Source organism: Cicer arietinum, chromosome 5 (assembly GCF_000331145.2).
Source record: "Cicer arietinum cultivar CDC Frontier isolate Library 1 chromosome 5, Cicar.CDCFrontier_v2.0, whole genome shotgun sequence".
NCBI lineage: Eukaryota > Viridiplantae > Streptophyta > Magnoliopsida > Fabales > Fabaceae > Cicer > Cicer arietinum.
Window position 1 is genome coordinate 55,679,529 of NC_021164.2, and position 24,370 is coordinate 55,703,898.

The 24,370-nt window shown below is 31.2% G+C and overlaps 1 protein-coding gene across 1 annotated transcript; it reads left to right on the top strand.

Moving 5' to 3' along the window:
• Positions 1-17,268: 17,268 nt before the first annotated feature.
• LOC140920521 (pectinesterase inhibitor-like) lies at positions 17,269-17,814 on the top strand. Its single transcript, XM_073368807.1, has one exon. It carries the CDS (start codon positions 17,269-17,271, stop codon positions 17,812-17,814), a length of 546 nt encoding a protein of 181 aa, XP_073224908.1.
• Positions 17,815-24,370: the final 6,556 nt, after the last annotated feature.

The following is a 24,370-nucleotide window of genomic DNA, read 5'->3' on the forward strand; positions in this document are numbered from 1 at the left end:
CAAGTTACTGATCACGAATATTGGATGAATTGGAGTATTAGGGTTTGATGTAAAGGAAACTCAATATTATTATTCAGCAACGAAACAAAGAACAAAATGGCGCCACAATCTTGGGATTGATAAGCCAAAGAGAACGCCACAAGGATTAACAACCTTGATAAGTTCAAGATGAATTCTTTCAAGTACTCTAGAGAGCAAAACCTCACAAAAATAATAATCAAAATCTCCCCTCCATGAGGTTACAAATGCTTATTTATACTAAGTCTATCTCTAAACCTAAATGGGTCATAAGTGACACCATTCTCTAGGCCCACATTAGTCTTACATCTTTTTTTTTTTTCTAAAATAAACTTAATGTCAGTAAGTAAAGTATCTTCACTTACACATAACAAAAACTAAATCAATAATAAAACTATTACAATTCCAAATCAAAGCAAACTAAGAATTAATACAAACCAAATTAAAATATATAAAGTTTATCCTAATTTATTAAAATATGAATCATCTCCATGCTCTTGAGATCCTTATCATTCTCTCTTTCTTGAAGAAATTCGACCACAAATTTAAGCTCCATTATATCGTACATGAAGAAATAATCCAAACAAACCACAAGTTCATCATATCCACCGGGGTCAAATGGGAAATTAGAAAAGTCACCAAATGTGATAAGTCGGTGAAACGCATTTCCATCTTTAACAATTAACATCTTATCACATTTATAGTAAAGGTAAGAAATTCTAAAGATGGGGATAAAGTTATACCTTCTGAATTTGATATTTATGACCAAATTGACCTTCTTGGGATTGAAATTTTTGGCAAACAATATGTTACTTTGTATTTGCAAAGGCTTCAAAGCAAGTTGAGTTACATGGACATTCTCTTCATCACAAAAAAATGGTGACTCAATAATCTCCTTGTAAGCATCCTTTTGAGGAACCTTTTGAATAATCACTTTCAAGCACTAACATTGTTTTGTTCACCTCACTCTCTTGTTTGAAGAGACTTTCAATTTTACCATCATCTTTCACTTTCCTTTCAATGTCAATATATGGATGAAGTTTCTCCTTTGGAGACACTTCTTCAAGCACTTGCAATAGAGAATTATCACAATTAGACAAATAGTTGACGTCAATTTCTTGCCCTTTGTCCCTCAAATGTTTCTCCTCTTCTTCTTTCTTTATCTCTCTCAAGGCAAGCTTCTCTACTTTTCTAGCTTGTTTTGCATATCCATTTTCATACAAATATTTCACATACTCTGGATCCAATACAAAATCGCGAATATATTGATCATATGACATACTTAGGAATTTTCTCAAACAGATAGTGTGCAAAACTTTTAACAACACATTTTTTTTGTATAATTTTTTTTTTAAGTAGCAGCAACACACAAGTTAACAAAGAACTACAACTCAAGTAAAAGCAACACAACTAGCAATTAAGGTTTCACAAAAAAAATGCATAAACAAAATTTTCCTCCATGATATGATCCTAATAGTCATAGTTCATTTTAAGGATCGTTCTAGGTCGGAAACTTACAAATTTAAGTGAAAATCGCGTATAGCTGGAGAATGCGATAAACGGCGCTGCGAAACTCCGATTCGGCCGATTCCAAAATGAGGTGAAAAATGACGTTCCGAAACACAAGTTAGGCCTTTGAATCACCGAAAACCAGTATATAGAACTCGAGATATGAACGCAGGTTACTGATCACGAATATTGGATGAATTGGAGTATTAGGGTTTGATGTAAAGGAAACTCAATATTATTATTCAGCAACGAAACAAAGAACAAAATGGCGCCACAATCTTGGGATTGATAAGCCAAAGAGAACGCCACAAGGATTAACAACCTTGATAAGTTCAAGATGAATTCTTTCAAGAACTCTAGAGAGCAAAGCCTCACAAAAATAATAATCAAAATCTCCCCTCCATGAGGTTACAAATGCTTATTTATACTAAGTCTATCTCTAAACCTAAATGGGTCATAAGTGACACCATTCTCTAGGCCCATATTAGTCTTACATCTTTTTTTTTTTTTTTTTCTAAAATAAACTTAATGTAAGTAAGTAAAGTATCTTCACTTATACATAACAAAAACTAAATCAATAATAAAACTATTACAATTCCAAATCAAAGCAAACTAAGAATTAATACAAACCAAATTAAAATATATAAAGTTTATCCTAATTTATTATAATATGAATCATCTTCATGCTCTTGAGATCCTTATCAACCGGGATGGTGGCATAGTATCAAGCCTCCTAACCAAGTACTTCAGAGTTAGAATGGTACCACATTGTGAAGTAGAGTCTAAGCTCATGCATAGCATTGCATTTTCTTGTGATTGCTTTGTTGTGATTAATATGTATTATGTGTGATAATAATTTATGCGATGATTTGATGTTACAGTGAAGTGTATGGATTTTCTTTGATTTTGACTATATAATGTGATGTTTTTCCTTGAAGAATGTTTGTGTAATGATACGGTTTATTGATGATTAATTACGTGTTCCTCTTATTTATATTATACTATCAACAAGATTTCAAAACTCACCTCCTTCGTTGTTTGTGTTTGACTAGATTGGCCCTGGATTTTTGAAATCGCAGTTATTACAGGTTAATCAGTCTCGAAGTTCAAGTTTGGGAGAAACCCCGCTCTGATAAGTGATACCAAGAATTAAGAGTTGTAATGTTTATTTTACTTATGTTATTACAAATGACTTTTTATATGAAAACCTAGTACGAGTAAGTCTTGGGAGTTAAATGAAGAAATTCTAGGTAAATCAAGTTCATTGATATTGTACTATTTTAATTGAGGAACAAAGTTGAATGGTTACATGTTTATTTAGAGAAACGTGATATCCTAAATTAGATATTAAACTTTTTATTCTCTTTAACTGATTTTTTTTATCCGCTGCAAGTTTTCTTCAAATAATTTATTATATATTATTATAAATGTTATTTTAGGGTTTAGGGTGTCAAAGGAATAGTTGTTGATCCTGCCAAGGTGGAGAGCGTCTTAGAATGGAAAACACCTAAGTCAGTGACTGAGATTAGGAGTTTTCTAGGATTAGCAGGTTATTATCGTAGGTTCATAGAAGGATTCTCAAAGTTGGTCTTACCTTTAACTAAGTTGACCTGAAAATGGGAATTGTTCGTGTGGGATAATCATTGTGAGAATAGTTTCCAAGAGCTTAAGAAATGATTGACCTCTGCACTGATCTTAGTGTTACCTAACATGAGTGAACCCTTGTAGTATATTGTGACGCGTGTGGTTTAGGATTAGGTGGAATACTTATGCAGGATGGGAAGGTGGTAGCATATGCTTCTAGACAACCAAAGATTCATGAGAGGAACTACCCTACCCACGACTTAGAACTAGCAATAGTTTTTTTTTGTACTTAAGATGTGGAGACAATATTTATATGGATCTAGGTTTGAGATTTTCAGTGACCATAAGAGCCTTAAGTACCATTTTGGCTAGAAGGAGTTGAATATGAGACAACGTAGGTGGATGTAATTTCTTAAAGATTTTGATTTTGAACTTAACTATCACCCTGGAAAGGCCAATGTAGTTGTTGATGCCTTAAGTAGGAAGACTTTGAGTGTGTCCTCTTTAATGGTTAAGCATAATGAGTTGTTGGAACATTTTAGAGACCTTAGTTTAGTTAGTAAAGTGACACCAAAAAGCATTATATTGGGAATGTTGAAGATAACTAGTAGACTATTAGAAGAGATTGAAAAGAGTCAGAAGTTGGATTTATACCTTTTGGATAAGTTATAGTTTATTGACCAATGGAGAGAACCCAATTTTAAAATGAGTGCAGAAGGAATTTTGAGATTTAAGGAGATAATTTGTGTTCCCTATGGAAGGACATAAGAGTTGTCTAAGTATTCACCCTGGAGCCACAAAGATGTATAAGGACCTCAAGAAGATATTTTGGTGGCCTAAAATGAAAAAAAGATGTTGCTCAGTTTGTGTATGCTTGTTTGACCTATCAAAAGTCTAAGGTAGAACACCAAAAACCTTCATGTTTGATGCAACCCTCGAGTATTCCCGAATGGAAGTGGGATATCATCTCTATGGACTTTGTTGTAGGTTTACCTCAAACTTCAAAAAGGTATGCTAGTATTTGGGTTGTTGTGGATAGATTAACTAAATCTGCTCACTTTATTCCGATAAACATAACTTATTCTATGGAAAGGTTAGTTGAAATATATATAAAGGAAATTGTGAAGTTGCATGGAATCCCATCAAGTATAGTGTCAGATAGAGACCCTAGACTTGCCTTTAAGTTTTGGGATGGCTTACAGAACACTTTAGGTACAAACCTTAGGATGAGTTCAGCCTACCACCCACAAACAGATGGTCAGACTAAACAAACCAATCAATCTCTAGAAGACTTGCTGAGAGCTTGTGTGTTGGAACAAAATGGAAGTTGGGATAGCTTTTTGCCACTTATAGAGTTTACCTATAACAATAGTTTTTTCATCTAGCATTGGATTGGCCCCTTTTGAGGTGTTGTATGGGAGAAGGTGTAGGGGCCCTCTGTGTTGGTTTGAGACGGGTGATAACCTTGTGTTAGGACCTGAGGTTGTTCAACAGACTACTGATAAAGTAAAAATGATTCAGAAAAATATGAGAGCATCTCAGAGTAGGCAAAAGAGTTACCATAATAAAAGAAGGAAAAACCTCGAATTTCAAGAAGGTGATCATGTATTTATGAGAGTTACTCCAACGACTGGGGTTGATCGAGCATTAAAAGTGTGAAAGCTTACTCCTCATTTTATAGGACCTTACCAAATTCTTAAACATCTCAGTAACGTAGCATATCAGATCGTGTTGCCTCCGTCTCTTTCTAATCTTCATAGTGTCTTTCACGTGTCTCAACTTCGCAAGTAGATTTTTGATCTTTCACATGTGATTGAGTCAGACAAGGTCCAAATAAAGACGAATCTAACTTTTGAGACCTTACCGTTACGGATCGAGGACCGAAAGATCAAGGAATTAAGGGATGAGACGATTTCATTGGTTAAGGTTGTCTGAGGAGGAGCTATTGGTGACAGTGCCACGTGGGAAGTCGAAAGTCAAATGCGCAATTCCTATCCGAAGTTGTTTTCTTCAGGTAAATTTCGAGGACGAGATTTTTTTTAACAGGGGGAAATATAACACCCTAAACATTTAATTAATATATAATAGTAAATTATAATAAATTATATTATATGTGTAATTTATGTGGTGTGATAATTTCCTACGCGTTTTTTTTTAATCTTGATAATTTATTTGAATTATTAATATTAAATAAATTTATTTGATTAATTTTAGACAAACTAAATAAAATAAAATAAATAAAATCACACATTAAACTATGTTACTAACACACTATCCTTTTAAGAGTAATTGGAAAGACACCTAGATAATCCGCATAAATAGCTATATATATATATATATATATATATATAAGTTATCAGGTTTTGTTTTGAACACTAGTAGCCGCCTCCACCAACAAAAGTCTCGCCCCTATTACATATGAAATACTAACCCTTCTATACAAATGAATAGTGCCGCAACCATAAAATCGAACACTCCAATCTCATTTTCAAAGAAATGTTAATCTACACCTTCTAAAAGAAAAGGGAGGAACACCAACATATTTACTTAATTAGGGTGATTATTTTGAATATGAAGGTTTTGATTATTAATATATTTTAAACGATTTATTATTTTATTTTATAAAATAATAGTTTGGAAATATTAGCAATATTTAGTAATTAAATTATGTTAAAAAAAATGTTAAAAATTTGTTTTATTAATTATTGGTTTTATTTAAAAATAAATAAAGAGACCAATGAGTTTTAACCATGTGTGAACCCAAATTGTTAATAAAATAAAACAACAACAAAAAAAGGGAATTGGACGGGCAACTTTGAAACCAAAGTGGAAACACAACAACAACCTATCGTTTGGCACCGGTGATCGATAACTATCCAGAAAACTTTCTCCATTTTCGCCCAAATTTGAGCATGTTATTTCATTCATTTAACTAGTCCATTAAACATAATATTCTAGAATTTTAACAACCCAAACTTCTCTCTAAAATACCCGACTTCTCTGTTTGTAGAATTCGTTATTTTGCACTGTTCTCCTTCACCGTAAGCCCGATTTGAGTGAAACCAACGCAAACGACCATGTGAAAAGTGGCTATATTATCCATTGATTGGTTTTCTGGTTTATGGTAATTTTCGTTGACCGAATTTCGAATTTAGTTTTCAGATTATCTTCTCATCTATTATTTTTAACGTTTACCCATAAACCGTCGAGTTATATCGATTAATGGACAAAGAGTCAATGGACAAAGAGTTATATCGTTATTTTGCACTGTTCTCCTTCACCGTAAGTCCGATTTGAGTGAAACCAACGCCAAAACGACCGGTGAAAAGTGGCTATATTATCCATTGATTGGTTTTCTGGTTTATGGTAATTTTCCTTCACTGAATTTCGAATTTAGTTTTTTGAGTATCTTCTCATCTATTATTTTTAACGTTTACCCATAAACTGTCGAGTTATATCGATTAATGGACAAAGAGTCAATGAACAAAGGTTGTTTGCTCGTGGAATCCTATTCGTGTGTGAAAGCGTCGAAATAAGGTATAGGGTGAGAGAGCGTTTGAACTCATGAGTGTAATATATTGTGAGATAAACAGGAAAACCGTATTTCCCAACGATTCATCCGGGGCTCGCTACATATGCCAGTAGCCCTTTGAGAGATAAATTAATTAATGTAAAAATATGAAAATTGTGAGATTAAAATATAGAATAGAAATATTTGTAGGGTTTTGACTGATTTAATTTATTTGAATGTGTGATATTGATATTATTGTGATATTGGTGTCGAATTAAATTTATATATGTGTGACTAGATGAGTTTATGTGATGTGATAACAAAAGATGGATGTGTTGTGATAATTTTATGTAATGATTGATGATGTACGATTAATAATTGTGACGTTATAAATTTGTGATAATGTTTGATTGATGATAGTGATGCTATAAATTTGTGATAAGTTTATGTGATGATGATGATAGTGATGTTCTAAACTGTGATGAGAATATTGAATTAACCCCATAGTTGATGAAATAATAGTGATTTCAATTTGTGTTTGAGATGACGGTTTTAATGGAGTATCATATACCAACGAGGGGAGAAAATAAATATTGTGAATTTATGAAGTGAAGATTATTTTGTCATCATATAGGTAGGGTCTGACAAGCCTAGTTATTCCGGGGGAAGTACAACTGAATGAGCCTGATCGTGGCGGTCTGCTGTCGAGCCTTAAAGCAAGATTATTAGACCTTGGAGGTATTCGGATGGGGAATTCCTAGGTGACTTGGATGTAGCACTCCAAATGTCGGGAGCTACCACGCAACACACGTTTACCTCGACTGTCACGTATATGTGTCTCGGGTTGAGTTGAGGGGATCTATGAGGACAGGGCCAGTTTGAATTGTTCGTCCACCGGGATGGTGGCATAGTATCAAGCCTCCTAACCAAGTACTTCAGAGTTAGAATGGTACCACATTGTGATGTAGAGTCTAAGCTCTCACGTAGCATTGCATTTTCTTGTGATTGTTTTGTTGTGATTAACATGTATTATGTGTGATAATAATTTATGCGATGATTTGATGTTACAGTGAAGTGTATGGATTTTCTTTGATTTTGACTATATAATGTGATGTTTTTCCATGAAGAATGTTTGTGTAGTGATACGGTTTATTGATGATTAATTGCGTGTTCCTCTTATTTAAATTATACTATCAACATGATTTCAAAACTCACCTCCTTCATTGTTTGTGTTTGACTGGTTTGGCCATACGTTTGCGAAATCGCAGTTATTACAGGTTAATGAGTCTCGAAGTTCAAGTTTGGGAGAAACCCCGCTCTGATAGGTGATACCGGGAATTAAGAGTTGTAATGTGTATTTTATTTATGTTATTACAAATGACTTTTTATATGAAAACATAGTACGAGTAAGTCTTGTGAATTAAATCAAGAAATTCTAGTTAAATCAAGTTCATTGATATTGTACTATTTTAATTGAGGAACAAAGTTGAATTGTTACATGTGTATTTAGAGAAACGTGATATCGTAAATTAGATATTAAAGTTTTTATTCTCTTTAACAGATTTTCTTTATCCGCTGCAAATTTTCTTCAAATAATTTAGTATATATTATTATAAATGTTATTTTGGGGTTTAGGGTGTCACAAGTATACTTGAATACCTTTATAAAAAATTCAGTTACATATGTTGAAATTAAATTTTGTTTCATGAGATTGTAATGAACTCTAAAGGTTGTTATAGGACTTTCATCGCTCAAATTAGCGTTCATAATATGATTTTAATCTCCTATTTTCTCTTATTCTTTCATCAATGTAAATCCACAACTTTTTGGGTGTAAAACACTTAATAACTTAAATTATTATTCTACTATATGTATCAATATCCAAATTTAAAATGCTTTGGTCAAGATGAACACTAATCGCATGTCATTTTTTTCGATCATGGGTAGTATATGTGTAGTCATAGTTACTTGATCAAATTATATGGGTACAAGGCATTTTTTTTTCTTTCAATTTTTAATAACATGAAATTTGTAACAATTAAATTTAAATGTCTGATAAGTAAGCATTTAGTATTGAATAACGAAACCACAATTTCTGTTAATTACCGTGTGAATAATTACTGGTAAGGACAAAATATAACAACATATATTATTCTCTCACAATGTTTAGTATATCCCCTATCCTCAAGATAAACAGTATGTACCCTAATTATATATCATGAAACGCAATACAACTTAAATCTTGTTTTACATCATAGAGTCAAATTTAGTTTCACATCTAAAGAGTTTAGTTCATTTTAATTATAATATAATATTGAATGTGGGCAGTAATAATCTATATATATATATATATATAGATGCCTATTTGAAAATCAAAACTATGTGTATATATATAAACATGTTTACTTAGTTCCTTTTATCCTATTTAGGTATATATATATATAAACACGTTTACTTAGTTCCTTTTGTCTTGTTTAGTCATACATATAAACACGCTATACTCAGTCCCTTTTTAATCCGATTTAGTTATACATGTATACATGATATATTAAGTTCCCTTTATCCTATTTAATTTTAAACAAAATCTTATTATAGTAATATGTATGTTTTAACCATATTAAATATATTTTTGGGTTGTAGTACAAATAGTAGATAATTTATTTATTTATTTAGATTACTTATTTATTTATTTATTCATTTTATTATTTATTTAATTATTTAATTATTTATTTATTTATTTATTCATTTATTTATAGTAAGTAGTTTATTTGTATTTGGTGGTTGTGTGGCTATAATTCTCTCGCAGATTATTAGAGACAACGACCGATAGAGAAATGACCCGTTAGCAGATCAGATTCATTGGATGGAATCTTCAGTCGATGTAAGGGGTGAAATAAGGTTCGATTTTATGAGTATAAAATAACGTGAGATGAACAGGAATACCGAAATTCCCAGATGTTCATTCGGGGCTTACTACGTACGGTCGAGCCCTATTGAGTAATAATAATTAATTAATAATATATGAATGGTAATAGTGAGGGTTAAAATATAATTTAGAAACCTATATAATTGTTGTGAATTAATTTATATTAAGATTGCATGTTATTTGATTTTATGAAACTTATACTAATTGTTATTGTACGAATGATATGTATTTGAGTGTTCTTGTCTACTTGATTGAAATTTTGATATTACTTGAAAGTGAACCAAATTGATTCCTTATTATGTGATTGATGAGACTGGACTGTGTATTGTGAGTAGTGTAAATCAAATATTGGGATTTTATGTGATTGACTGATATAACTATATATAATGATGAATATTGTGAAGTCAAACTGAAACTTATTGAGTTGTGATGATCGAGTAAGTCTGAGATATGTGTTGTAGATTTTGGAGTTAGGATTATTTTGTTATCATATAGGGAGGGTTTGACAAACCTAGCGATTCAGGGAAGTACAATTGAATGAGCCTAATCGTGGAGATCTATAGTCGAACTATAAGGTAAGACTGATAGACCTTAGGGGTACATCTAGTAGGGAATTCCTAAGTGGATTAGTGGGTTATTCCCTGAGGCCGGGAACTACCGAGCAACACAAGAGTACCCCGACCATCGCGTATATGTGTCTCGGGTTGAGTTGATGGGATCTATGAGGACTTGGCCATTCATGAACTATCTGTCCACTCTTGTAGTGGCATAGTATCAGGCCTCCTAACCAAGTACTTCAGAGTAGAATGGTACCAAATGATGAAGAAGTATAGAGTATAAAACATGCATAATATTTCATCCTTGTAACTGTTTGATTGTGATTGAATTAGATTAACCTTCGATATTATGTTCTTGAATGTTTCTCTTTATTTGTGCTATTTTTACTACTTATGTGTTCTCCCCGCTTATCTTATACTATTACATAATTTCAAAACTCACCCCTCGTTGTTTGTGTTTGGCGTTTGCGATGGATGCAGATGAGTTGCAAGCTGCAGGTGATGACTTGTACCATCAGAGTGGCGGAAGCCATCTTGTCTTGAAGACTTTTATTATATGTTTTTTGTTAACGTCTTTTAGTTTGGGAATTCCCGCTCTGATAGTGATATCGGGTTGGGACTACATTTACATTTATCATTAAACTTATGTACGTGTGCTTCAAAAAGGATTTTGTTGACTACTGTTATGATTTCGAGTAGTTAAGTTTGACGGAAAATTTTGGATTAATGTGACATGTTCATGATTACGTGATACTCTTTAATTTAAAAAAAATGTTTGATAGTTTATTTATTTATTTTTTTTAAGAATTTCATTATATTAAAAATAAAATTTAAAAATAAAAAGTTAATATTAATTTGGGGTTTAGGGTGTCACAAGGCGGGTCGAGCCAGAGCTTCCACTTCTGGTGAATGATCCCTTACCGACTGTCACTGAAGTAGTGAACTGTTTTGAGATTCCAGCGCCGCCGAAGCCACCTATCTCATGGGTGGATCTAACTTATGAGGAGACTGATCCTTCTATGGTTGATGAGGAAGAGGAAGTTACTTCGAAGAGATATATTGCGTCATATGGAACTTGCGCAGAGTGTTGAGGTCACCCTTGTTATTGTAGTTATTAGTGGATGATCATATTAGTTTTTGGTTGTATAGGGTCTTAGTGTTGTTCTTTTGGTGGTTGTACTTTTTTTTTGGGGGATGACTGTATCTATGGGATAACTTGACAGTTGAATTTTTGGTGGGTCCATGTTTCATTTTTTTGACGTATGTAACACCCCGTTTTTCAAAGCGAGGGTGTATTTTTTTTTAAAAGGAATTAAAATAAAACAGAGAATTAAATCAGGAAATGCCTTTGGATAAATAATTGAGTCATTATAACTTACAAGCAGCGGAAAAGTTTCTCCAATTATAAATCCAAAACATTTACACAATAACAAATGGTACATGAAACCCATTCAAGTAAAAAGTCAAACTGACAATATTAGTATAAGTACAGTTTTCCAAACTAAAAATACTCCAATCCAAAAAGAAGGACACCTAGTCCCTATACGTCATCCTAATCTGATCATCCTACCAAAAAGCTATACACCCTGAGTATCTCCACGTGCCCCGTGAGATCCTCCTAACGTAACTGCAGTCACGCGTTCCCATCTCCATTCCCGTCCGTAGGGTACGAACCGGTAGGACCGTCCTGACTCTCATCTGAGGGCAAAGCCCAGATTTCCACAATAATTGTAAAGGGTCACCAACCAAAAAAATAACAGTTAACACATAGCAATTAAGATTTTAAATGCTCAAAATAACCTTTCAACTAAGCATGCACCTTAAAAGGGTTTCCATATGCCAAACATGCATAAACAAGGTTGAGAAATGAAGTTTTTAACAAAACAACATTGTTGTATTCGAATACAGCATCTCTGTATTCGAATACAAGGCTGTTTCAGCATTCAGCAAAAAAAACAGCATGTCTGTATTCGAATACAACAGTCTGTATTCGACTACAAAACAAGTCAGTAGCAAAATGTTTTCGAATACAGCAGTCTGTATTCGACTACACAGTAAGTCAGTAGCAAAACAACATGTCTGTATTCGAATACAACAGTCTGTATTCGACTACACAGCAAGTCAGTAGCAAAATGTATTCGAATACAGCAGTCTGTATTCGACTACACAGTAAGTCAGTGGCAAAAACAGCATGTCTGTATTCGAATACAACAGTCTGTATTCGACTACACAGCAAGTCAGTAGCAAAATGTATTCGAATACAGCAGTCTGTATTCGACTACACAGTAAGTCAGTGGCAAAAACAGCATGTCTGTATTCGAATACAACAGTCTGTATTCGACTACACAGCAAGTCAGTAGCAAAATGTATTCGAATACAGCAGTCTGTATTCGACTACACAGTAAGTCAGTGGCAAAAACAGCATGTCTGTATTCGAATACAACAGTCTGTATTCGACTACACAGCAAGTCAGTAGCAAAATGTATTCGAATACAGCAGTCTGTATTCGACTACACAGTAAGTCAGTGGCAAAAACAGCATGTCTGTATTCGAATACAACAGTCTGTATTCGACTACACAGCAAGTCAGTAGCAAAATGTATTCGAATACAGCAGTCTGTATTCGACTACACAGTAAGTCAGTGGCAAAAACAGCATGTCTGTATTCGAATACAACAGTCTGTATTCGACTACACAGCAAGTCAGTAGCAAAATGTATTCGAATACAGCAGTCTGTATTCGACTACACAGTAAGTCAGTGGCAAAAACAGCATGTCTGTATTCGAATACAACAGTCTGTATTCGACTACACAGCAAGTCAGTAGCAAAATGTATTCGAATACAGCAGTCTGTATTCGACTACACAGTAAGTCAGTGGCAAAAACAGCATGTCTGTATTCGAATACAACAGTCTGTATTCGACTACACAGCAAGTCAGTAGCAAAATGTATTCGAATACAGCAGTCTGTATTCGACTACACAGTAAGTCAGTGGCAAAAACAGCATGTCTGTATTCGAATACAACAGTCTGTATTCGACTACACAGCAAGTCAGTAGCAAAATGTATTCGAATACAGCAGTCTGTATTCGACTACACAGTAAGTCAGTGGCAAAAACAGCATGTCTGTATTCGAATACAACAGTCTGTATTCGACTACACAGCAAGTCAGTAGCAAAATGTATTCGAATACAGCAGTCTGTATTCGACTACACAGTAAGTCAGTGGCAAAAACAGCATGTCTGTATTCGAATACAACAGTCTGTATTCGACTACACAGCAAGTCAGTAGCAAAATGTATTCGAATACAGCAGTCTGTATTCGACTACACAGTAAGTCAGTGGCAAAAACAGCATGTCTGTATTCGAATACAACAGTCTGTATTCGACTACACAGCAAGTCAGTAGCAAAATGTATTCGAATACAGCAGTCTGTATTCGACTACACAGTAAGTCAGTGGCAAAAACAGCATGTCTGTATTCGAATACAACAGTCTGTATTCGACTACACAGCAAGTCAGTAGCAAAATGTATTCGAATACAGCAGTCTGTATTCGACTACACAGTAAGTCAGTGGCAAAAACAGCATGTCTGTATTCGAATACAACAGTCTGTATTCGACTACACAGCAAGTCAGTAGCAAAATGTATTCGAATACAGCAGTCTGTATTCGACTACACAGTAAGTCAGTGGCAAAAACAGCATGTCTATGAGGTTTGGATCTAGAAGAAACGGAGGGGTTTGTGTTTGGATCTCAAAAACCCGTTTTTCTTCGTTTTTGAATCAAAGAGGAAGAGTGGAGTTGCGAAAACCTTGATCTAACTCTCACCCAACCTTGGGTTACTAGTTTTGAAGAAAAGAAAGCGACGAAAATGAAAACGGGAGAAAGGAGAAAAATGGGTCACGGTTAGAGGAAGAAGATGGAATTTTTCGTTTTCCTTCCTTTCTTTTTCTTTCCTTTGTTTTTCCTTTCTTCCTTTTTCCTTCCTTCCTTTTATACTATTTTATTTTCCTTTTCCTTCCTTCTAGTTTTCCTTTCTTTTTCCCTCCAAACAAACATAAATAGATAATAAATATAACTTAACAAATATCTCAAAATACCTAGACATTTGTTAAATTACCGTTTCACCCGAAAGCATTGAATTATCCGTAAAGGATTCACCGCAGTTAATTTCAATTTATTTATCGACGAGAAATTTTAATTGGCATCAAAACATCTTTTTGATTATTAAACTCCAAAATATTATTAACTTTGGCTTAAAAGCCTCCGAGCCAAAATCCAAAATACACCAAAAATACATAAATGGTACTTTAAAATTATGGGTCTAACAACGTAACCATGGGCTATGTCTGTATCTATGAGTAGTACTTATGTGCATGTGTCTGCCGAGAATAACTCAGGAGTGTGAGCTATGTCTGATAGGTCTCATAGCCCCGAAATAGTGGACTGTTTTGAGATTCCAGCGTCACCGAAGCCACCTATCCCGTGGGTGGCTCTGACTTCTGTGGAGACTGATCCTTCTATGGCTGATGAGGAGAAGGAAGTTACTTCGAAATGAGATATTGCATCATATGGGACTTGTGAAAATGTGGAGGTTCCCCTTTTATTGTAGTTATTACTGGTTGATCAGATTATTTTTTGGTTGTATAGAGTCTTAGTGTTGTTCTTTTGGTGGTTGTACTGTTTTTTTTGGATGACTGTATCTATGGGATAACTTGATAGTTGAATTTTTTGTGGAGGTCACCCTTGTTAATGTAGTTATTAGTGGATGATCATATTAGTTTTTGGTTGTATAGGGTCTTAGTGTTGTTCTTTTGGTGGTTGTACTTATTATTATTTTTTTGGATGATTGTATCTATGGGATAATTTGATAGTTGAGATTTTGGTGGGTCCCTGTTTCATTTTTTTTGACGTGACCATGGGGATATTATTCTTGGAGCAGTACTTTTGTGCAAGTGTCTGCCGAGAATACCCCGAGTATGAGCGATGTTTGAGAGGTCTCACAACTCCGATGTATTTTCTATTTGTATATTTTGGATTATTGTTCCTAAAACTATTTTAGCTTGTTTGTATATATGACGTAATTATTTATGACTTTTTCATTTTGTGTTACAACGTAGTATTTTATTAAGTGATTTTTTTTATAAAAAAAAATGCACTCGCACTATTAAAAATTGAGGTGTTACATAACACAAGAATAACAGATAAGTGTTCCAGTACTTAGCAGTTAAAACATGTAAACACAATTGGCTCAACGTTGACACTTAACTAAGCTTTACGGGGAACACAAATAAACACAATTGGCTCAAGGTTGACAATTGACTAAGACAACTTACACATAACCCACTCGGTCTAATTGGATAGATCTGCTCTGATACCACTAATGTGACACCCTAAACCCCAAAATAACATTTATAATAATTTAAACTAAATTATTTGAACAAAACTGGCAGTAGATAAAGAAAATATGTTCAAGAAAATAAAAACATTTTTTTATCTAATTTAGGATATCACGTTTCTCTAAAGACACATGTAATAATTAAACTTTGTTCCTTTATTAAAACAATGTAATCTCAATGAACTCGATTTAACTAGAGTTTCTTGACTTAATTCCCAAGACTTATTGGTACTAAAGGTTTTCATGTAAAAAGTCATTTGTAATTACATAAGTAAAATACACATTACAACTCTTAATTCCCGGTATCACTTATCAAAACGGGGTTTCTCCCAAATTTGAACTTCAAGACTCATTAACCTATAATAACTGCGATTTCGCAAATGCATGGTCAAGCTAGTTAAACACAAACAACAGGTGAGTTTTAAAATCATGTTGATATTATAATACAAAACTTATTCTCAATATTTATTTTTTTCCCCTCATTTGCCTATGATACTCCATTTAGACCGTCATCTCAAACACAAATTGAAATCATCATTATTTCATCAACTATGGGGTTACTTCAATATTCTCGTCACAATTTTATAACATTATTAATCATACATAATCATGGTCATCATATAAACTCATCACAAATTTATAATATCATTGTCATCAATCAAATATCACCATTATCATCACATAAACTTATCACAAATTTATATCATGAATCACACATCATCATCAAATAAACTTACATCATACATTGCATTCATATTTTATTATCACTTCATATTTTCCATATTTGCACATTAATTAATTTATCACTCAAAGAGCTACTGTCATACGTAGCGAGCCCTAGACGCGTCGTTGGAAAATATAGTTTTACCGTTCATCTCACAATATATTACACTCATGAATTCAAACGTTCTCTCATCCATTACCTTATTAAGACACTTTCTCAAACACAAATATCAATGGAAGTTTTCACCAGCAATTTCAGATCGACAACGTACAATGAGAGAATGCAAGTTCACAAAATTGTAGAGACATGACTGATAAATTATGTTGAGCATAACAAAGTAGTTTATTATAAAAATTGGAGTGTTACAATTCTCCCCTCGTTAAAGAAATTCCGTCTTCGAAATTTATAGTTAATGATATGCAAACTAATATTTAGGTAACTACCCTCAATAGAAAAGAAAATAATTAAAATATAATTAAGTGTACTTTAATATTTGTCAAATAAGATACATATTAGTCAAATAAAATACATATTAAAATAAGTGTACATTTAATATTAGTCAAATAAAATAAATATTAGTCAAATGAAATAAATATTAAAATACATATTAAGTGTACATTTAATATTAGTCAAATAAAATAAATAATTAAAATAGGATATATTTAGACATAATTAAATGTACATTTAATATTATTCAAATACAAAAAAAATATCTTATTAATTATCAACTCACATATACAGATAAAATCGCTTAAATGTTATTCTTTAAAATATTTAACTAATATATTATTATTTTTAGAAAAATATATAAAATAATAAAATATAACATTTATTATTCATATAACTTATTTGGTTAAATATGTACAAGATTAGCACATGTATAAAGAAAAATAATCATAAAATTAATCAAGAGAACTTTTTTTGTTTGACAATAAAAATCATGTTATAGAAGCACAAGAGAACTCTTTGGTCTATAAATTGGTACAACTTTGATGCATAAAATTCCAAACAACCCCAAAGCAAAGAAAATAATCAACAAACATCATGGCCATAGTTCCTTCTTTTGTTAAACCTTATTTCCTAGTCCTTGCACTATTTCTATGTTTTGTTCCTTCATTTTGTTTGGACAGAATAGTCAGAGAAAGTGACATTTGTTCAAAACACGCAAATGCTTGGAATTGTAAAATTATTTTAAACACAATACCAGGTGTATCAACAGATGGTGCAGATCTTAATAGCCTTTCATTATATCTCATTAGTTCGGCTAATGTGAATGCTTTTGATACCATCACATATATTAGCAATCTCATAAAGAACACTACTGATTCTCAATTGATACAACGTTATGCATCATGTAGTATAGACTATAATAATGTGTTACTTACCCTTACACATGCTAAAGATTCTTACAAAGCTGGAAATTTTCGTGACATGAATAATGATGGCTGGACCATTGTTACAAAAGTTAAAGATTGTGACTATAAGGCTCCGGATGCGTCTTCACCCCTCAATAATCAGTATTTGGAAGATGTTGCCATTATCATTATGATTTTAGCTGACTTTTTGGCTGGCAAATATTTTGTTATTTAGTAGTTTTATTTGCTTTGTATTTTTAGAGTGTCTTTTCATGATCTATTTTTGATGTTTATCCATAAATTGTCGAGTTAGATCGACTGAAGGACAAAGAGTCAAAAAAACAAAGGATGTTTTCTCTTGGAATCATATTCGTGTGTGAAAGCGTCGAAATAAGATAAGGGGTGAGAGATGGTTTGAATTCATGAGTATAATATATTGTGAGATGAACGAGAAAACAGTATTTCCCAACGATTCATCCGGGGCTCGCTACGTACGGCAGTTACCCTTTAAGTAATAAATTAATTAATGTGCAAAATGGAAATTGTGAGATTAAAATTTGGAATAGGAATAATTATAAGGTGTTGATTGATTCGTTAAATGCATGGTATTTAATTTTATTGTGATATTTGATTTAATTTCGTTAAATGTTGGGCATTTGATATTATTGTGATATTTGATTTAATTTCGTTAAATGTGTGCCATTTGATATTATTGTGATATTTGATTTAATTTCTTTAAATGAGTGGTGTTTGATATTATTGTGATATTGGTTGTTGAATTAATTTTATGCATATGTTTGATTAGATGAGTTTAAATAATGTTATAATAAAAATGGATGTGTTGTGATCATTTTATGTAATGATGATAATGTATGATTAATAATGGTGATGTGATAAATTTGTGATGAATATATGTGTTGTTGTATGATTGATGATATTGATACTATAAATTTGTGATGAGTTTATGTGATGATGACGATGTGTGATTAATTATAGTGATGTTATAAATTGTGATGAGAATATTGTGATTCCAATTTGTGTTTGAGATGATAGTCTTAATGGAGTACCATAGGCCAATGAGGGGAGAAAATAAATATTGAGAGTATGTCAAGTGAAGATTATTTTGTCATCATATAGGTAGGGCCTGACAAGCCTAGTGATTCTGGGGAAGTACAACTGAATGAGCCTGATCGTGGCGATCTGCTGTCGAGCCTTAAGACAAGATTGTTAGACCTTGGAGGTATTCGGGTGGGGAATTCCTAGGTGACTTGGAGGTAGCATTCCAAATGTCGGGAGCTACCAAGAAACGCACGTTTACCTCGACTGTCACGTATATGTGTCTCGGATTGAGTTGAGGGGATCTATGAGGACAGGGCCAATTTGAATTATTCGTCCACTGGGATAGTGGCATAGTATCAAGCTTCCTAACCAAGTACTTCAGAGTTAGAATTGTACTACATTGTGAAGTAGAGTCTAAGTTCATGCATAGCATTGCATTTCTTTGTGATTGTTTTGTTGTGATTGATGTGTTTCAAAAGTAATAATAATTACCCTTAGATGATTTGATGTATATTATAATGAGATGATTATTTTACTTTAGTGACTTTCATGTTATAATATGGTACTATTTACTTAAATATTTTGATACATTGTAATGTGATTATGATACGGTATATTATGATTGTTTGCATGTTCTTCTTACTTATATTATACTATTAACATGATTTCGAAACTCACCTCCTTCGTTGTTTGTGTTTTACTGGCTTGGCCCTGCCTTTGTGAAATCGCAGTTGTTACAGGTTATTGAGTCTTGAAGTTCAAGTTTTGAAGGAACCCCGCTCTGATAGGTGATACCGTAAATAAGGGTTGTAATTTTTATTTTCTTATTTAATTTGAAACAAATTTTTGTATGAAAACCTTAGAAGTAATAGTTAGTTTTTATAATTAAACCAAGTAATTATACTTAAATAAAGTTTATCGAGAGTGCACTATTTTAATGAAAAAATTAAGTTTAAAGTGTTTTATGTTATTTTTGAGAAACGTGATATCCTAAATTAAAAATAAAAGTTTTTATTTTATTGAAAATATTATTTATTTATGCAGTGCAAATTTTATAGGAATATTATATAAATTATTATATATATTATTTTGGGGTTTAGGGTGTCACATTAGTGGTATCAGAGTAGTTCTGTCCAATCAGGCCGAGTGGGCCGAATGTCGATTCACTGTTAGTCGAATGTCAGTCGTGTCAATTGTGTTTTCTTGTGTAATAATTATTTTCACTATGATGGTTTTCCTGTTATATTATTGTGTTAAGTGTTATATTCTTTTGTATTATTATACGTATTTTTGATATTACTAATTAACTGTTTATTATTTGCTTACTCCGATTATGTCATGGATTCTAAATTCCTACCTAAGTGAGTAAATAAACCATGAAATTACTCGTTAAGATTTGAGTTAATTTTAATGTTGACAAGATTATGTTAGTTACTTGTTGCTTATTGCTTGTTTACCAAACTTTGATTTTTGCACTCTTGTTTAATGTGAATAGTTGGAAATAATAATTTTTTATTGAACAGCTACATGTTTCAAGTTATTAGTTATCCAATGTCATACCTCACCAGTTAGTTGTTTTAAAGTTCCCTTTTCACCTTTAATAAATTTAAAATAAATCTGTCTAAAGTGTTTGATCTAATGACTAATTGATTGAAACATTGATTTCAATATGAATTATATGTTTAAAACTTAAGTATTGACTATTACTAAGTACAAATTATTATCATTTTTGTTAAAACTCAATTTAGAGAAAAAAAAAAGATGTTTCGTTCTAAACTTTGAGTTAGATAGGAAATATGTCTCTTATGTTTAAAGTTTTAATTTTGACTAAAAAAAAATTCTTATTTTGATTCTATGTTGGCGTGTGTTAAGAAAAAAATTGATTTTAAATCGTGAATGTTAACTTTAAATCACTTGAAAGTGTTGATGGTTGTATCTAGATGAGTAGAGTTTTGATATTGGTTTTGAAAACAATTTAGAATGTTCGTCGTGATTTAAATACTATGAAATTCATATTATTAGCAATAGTAATTCTTGAATATTAGAGGCTGATAGAACATAGAATTTTTTTAAATTGACATTTCGAAGGAGTTAAAGTTTACTTATTTTGTATGATGAAAATAACTTTTATTTGAATTGCTCTTGATTATTTTAAAGAAATTAAATTGAGTTGAATTTTTGTTGATTTATAAAATAACAATAATTCTATACTACTAATTTTATTTAATGTTTAAAACGCTTAAAATTTATAGCATGTTTTACTATGTCTTATTTTTTAAGAAACTTGAAAAGAGTCGTCGTTATGTTGGTTTAGGGGGCTGATGTGAATATTGAATCGTGAGGGTGTTGGAATATTTATTTGAAATGATTGATTTTCTGATTATGATATTATGAACTCATTAGAGTTTGACTCGATATTAGAGTTTGAGATTTTAAGAACTCTTAGGTGATTTACAACTGTACTAATGATAAAATATTTACTAATTGAGAAAGAGAAGAAAAAAGAAGGGGAAAAAAACAATGTTTTAAAAAATCTTCTCAACAGTGAAATCCTTTTTGAAATGTTATCTAAGTTTTGGATTCTATAATTGATGTATTTTACGAGTAGAATTTTTTTTTTGTAGAATTGTAGTTGTTGTGTTTTCACTTTCGAATATGTATATTTGAGTTTAATATAAGAAGGTAACATGTTGTTTGTAGATTTTTTTTTTGTTATATGAATTAACCTAACAAAATGGTATGCATTAGATTGGTATGTGTAGAGTGCATCATGTAGATTGATATGCTTAGAGTGCATGTAGAGTGCATCATGTAGATTGGTATGCGTACAAAAACTAAAATTTATTTTATCAATTTTTTTATTAATTATAAAATTGCAATTTTTATTTGAGACTCAATTTTTAAGATTAGAACAAAACTCCGAAATCTTTAAAATTGATGGTGTGTTATGTTTTGGACCAATTTTGTGGCTTGATAGAAACTGATGGATGTATCGATAAGCATGTTGAGTAGCTAGTGTGAGAGGAGGCTACTAGTTTGTAGATTTATGAATTAGTGTAATTCATTATCATAACCAATATGTCTTATGTTTTGTGTCATGTGCATTACTTTAATGTATATAAATATACAATTTTGTTGGTAAGTTTGATAAAATAAGAAAATAAATTGGAACTATTTTGGAAGTGTTAATTAATTGGAAAATTTCCTACCTATCTATCTATCTATATATATATATATATATATTAAATTTTATTTCAAAATATAAGTTGAAAACAATAATTTTTATAGTGATTAACTATTTAGAAATGTGTTTTGATGATTAAAGTACGAGTGAATTTTTAGAAATCTTATAGATTTTGAAAATATCCGTGATTTATTTTATTTTTATTTTATTTAGAAATATGATTTATCCTATTTGTTTTTATTTAGACTTGAATTATTCAAAAATAATTTAAAGAAAAATTTGAAATTCTCAATGAATTTTTTTTTGGTGCTAAATGATTAGTGATTTTTTTTTTTTTTTATAATAGTTTAAGTCTAGAAATCAATTTTTAGAATGATGTTTAACCTTAAAAGTGGTTTATGCACTACCTGATTCAATTTGGTTTGGTAATGTATAGTATTTTCTAGTAAATAATTATTTATCTTATTTGCTACTTGGAAAATCTATATATGTTTCCATTTGTTGTAACTTTTAAGTGATGGTTAATTCAAAATAAAATTTAATCGTGATCAATTTGGAGCAGTTAGACCTCTATGAGAATATGTTTCATTTTTGGAATCATCGTTTGAGTTATCAGATGAACGTAAAATCTTGGTGCTAATTTTTGGATTAGTTATTTGAATGTGTATATGATTATGTAAATATTAAATTGTTCGTGTTTCAAGTGTTCTAATTGTTGGGAATTGGTGTATAGAGTTAGAGTAGTCGAGAGCATCTAAAAGTTAAATAGTTCTATATTTCTTCAATCAGATTATTGATTATATATTGATATTAGTGTCATTTCTTTGTTGTTGTAACTAGTTGTAAATTACCAATAAATTATTGTCAATGTGTAATTAAGTAAGTTTTTAACTTGAAGTAAGGAGTAGGAGTTGTGGCGCCGCCTTCGCACTCTTGAACCACGTCAAAGATACTTTTAATTACCCATGTTTGAATTTCAATGACTACAGTTATGGTTACCTTAAGTAGTTGACTACATGAGTAGAAGGGACTAGCTACCCCGATGACTCATCGTCAATAAAAGAGACAACGATAACTCATTATTTTCTTAGAAGTACCTTTTAATTTTATTTTTTTAATAGTTAAAAAACATGTACATTGCTTATATCAATTGAATGAATTTAATTATTAAATATATGTTATTGGGAAATAGTATCTCTATCATTAGTTTCTTTTTTCCTTTCTCCTTGATTATATACAAATTATGTTTTTATAGAGTAATTGATTGTAAATCTATTATAATATTATTAAGTTGTTAGATGTGTTTAATATTTTAAAAATTGCTCTTTGTGTCAGAATTACGTTAAATTTGTTGAATGTTTGGTGATAGGATTTAAACTTTATTTTAAAGAGTAAAACTAGTAATATTTGGTTTGAAGGAACTAGTTGAAATTGACAACGTATTTGGAATGTGTTTCATTTAACCAAACTAAATGAACTACATTATTATTGACAAAATCTAGTTCATAATTGAATGATAAATGTGATAGGCATTTTATTTCATAATTGAATGATAAATGTGATAGGCATTTTATTTCATAATTGAATGATAAATGTTATGTGTTTAATTGATTTATTTTGTCATGTTAGTTTATCATGCTATGTTAGTTGATTTTTTACATGTTGTGCATAATTGGAGATTGAATGTCTTAAATATAGTCATAGACTGATTTTGAATCTTGAGGGTGGTAAGTTGGATACTAGTTCACTCACCGAAAATTTCGAGGACGAAATTCTTTAACAAGGGGAGAATTGTAACACCCTAAATTTTATAATAAATTATTTTATTAGTTAAGTACGATTTTAAATAATTAATTTAATGTTAAAATTATTTTAGAATATATGATGATAAATTTTCTGACTAATTTTTCGTTATATAGGCGATTTATATGATGTGCTAGTTTTATAAATATTAGATTAAATAAGCGATATAAATAATAAATATTATATTTTATTCTTTGATCTATTTTTTAAAAATAATAGTATTTTAGTGTAATATATATATTAAAAAAATATTTTATACGATTGTACGTGTATATACATGTACCCAATTAATGTAACACTTTTATATGCGTTTGACTGATATTAAGTATGCACGTAGTTATATTTCAATTATTTATAACTATTTTCTATTTTTAGTTTTTTTTTATAAATAATTATCTTGAGATAGTAGTGATATTGTGTTTGATTTCCTTTATATTTATATACTTACTATGACATTGTGATTTTATATATATTTATTAAGATTTAGTAATTAATATAAAAGTTTGATGTTATATTTATTTATTTTATAATTTTGACTATTCTCTAATGATGGTAATATTTTAATTTGAGTATTTGGAAAAATAAGCATTATTATAGGAATCATTTTGAATATGAGAGATGGTTTGAATTCATGAGTATAATATATTATGAGATGAACGGAAAAACAGTATTTCCCAACAATTTATCTGGGGCTCGCTACGTACAGCAGTTACCCTTTAAGTAATAAATTAATTAATGTGCAAAA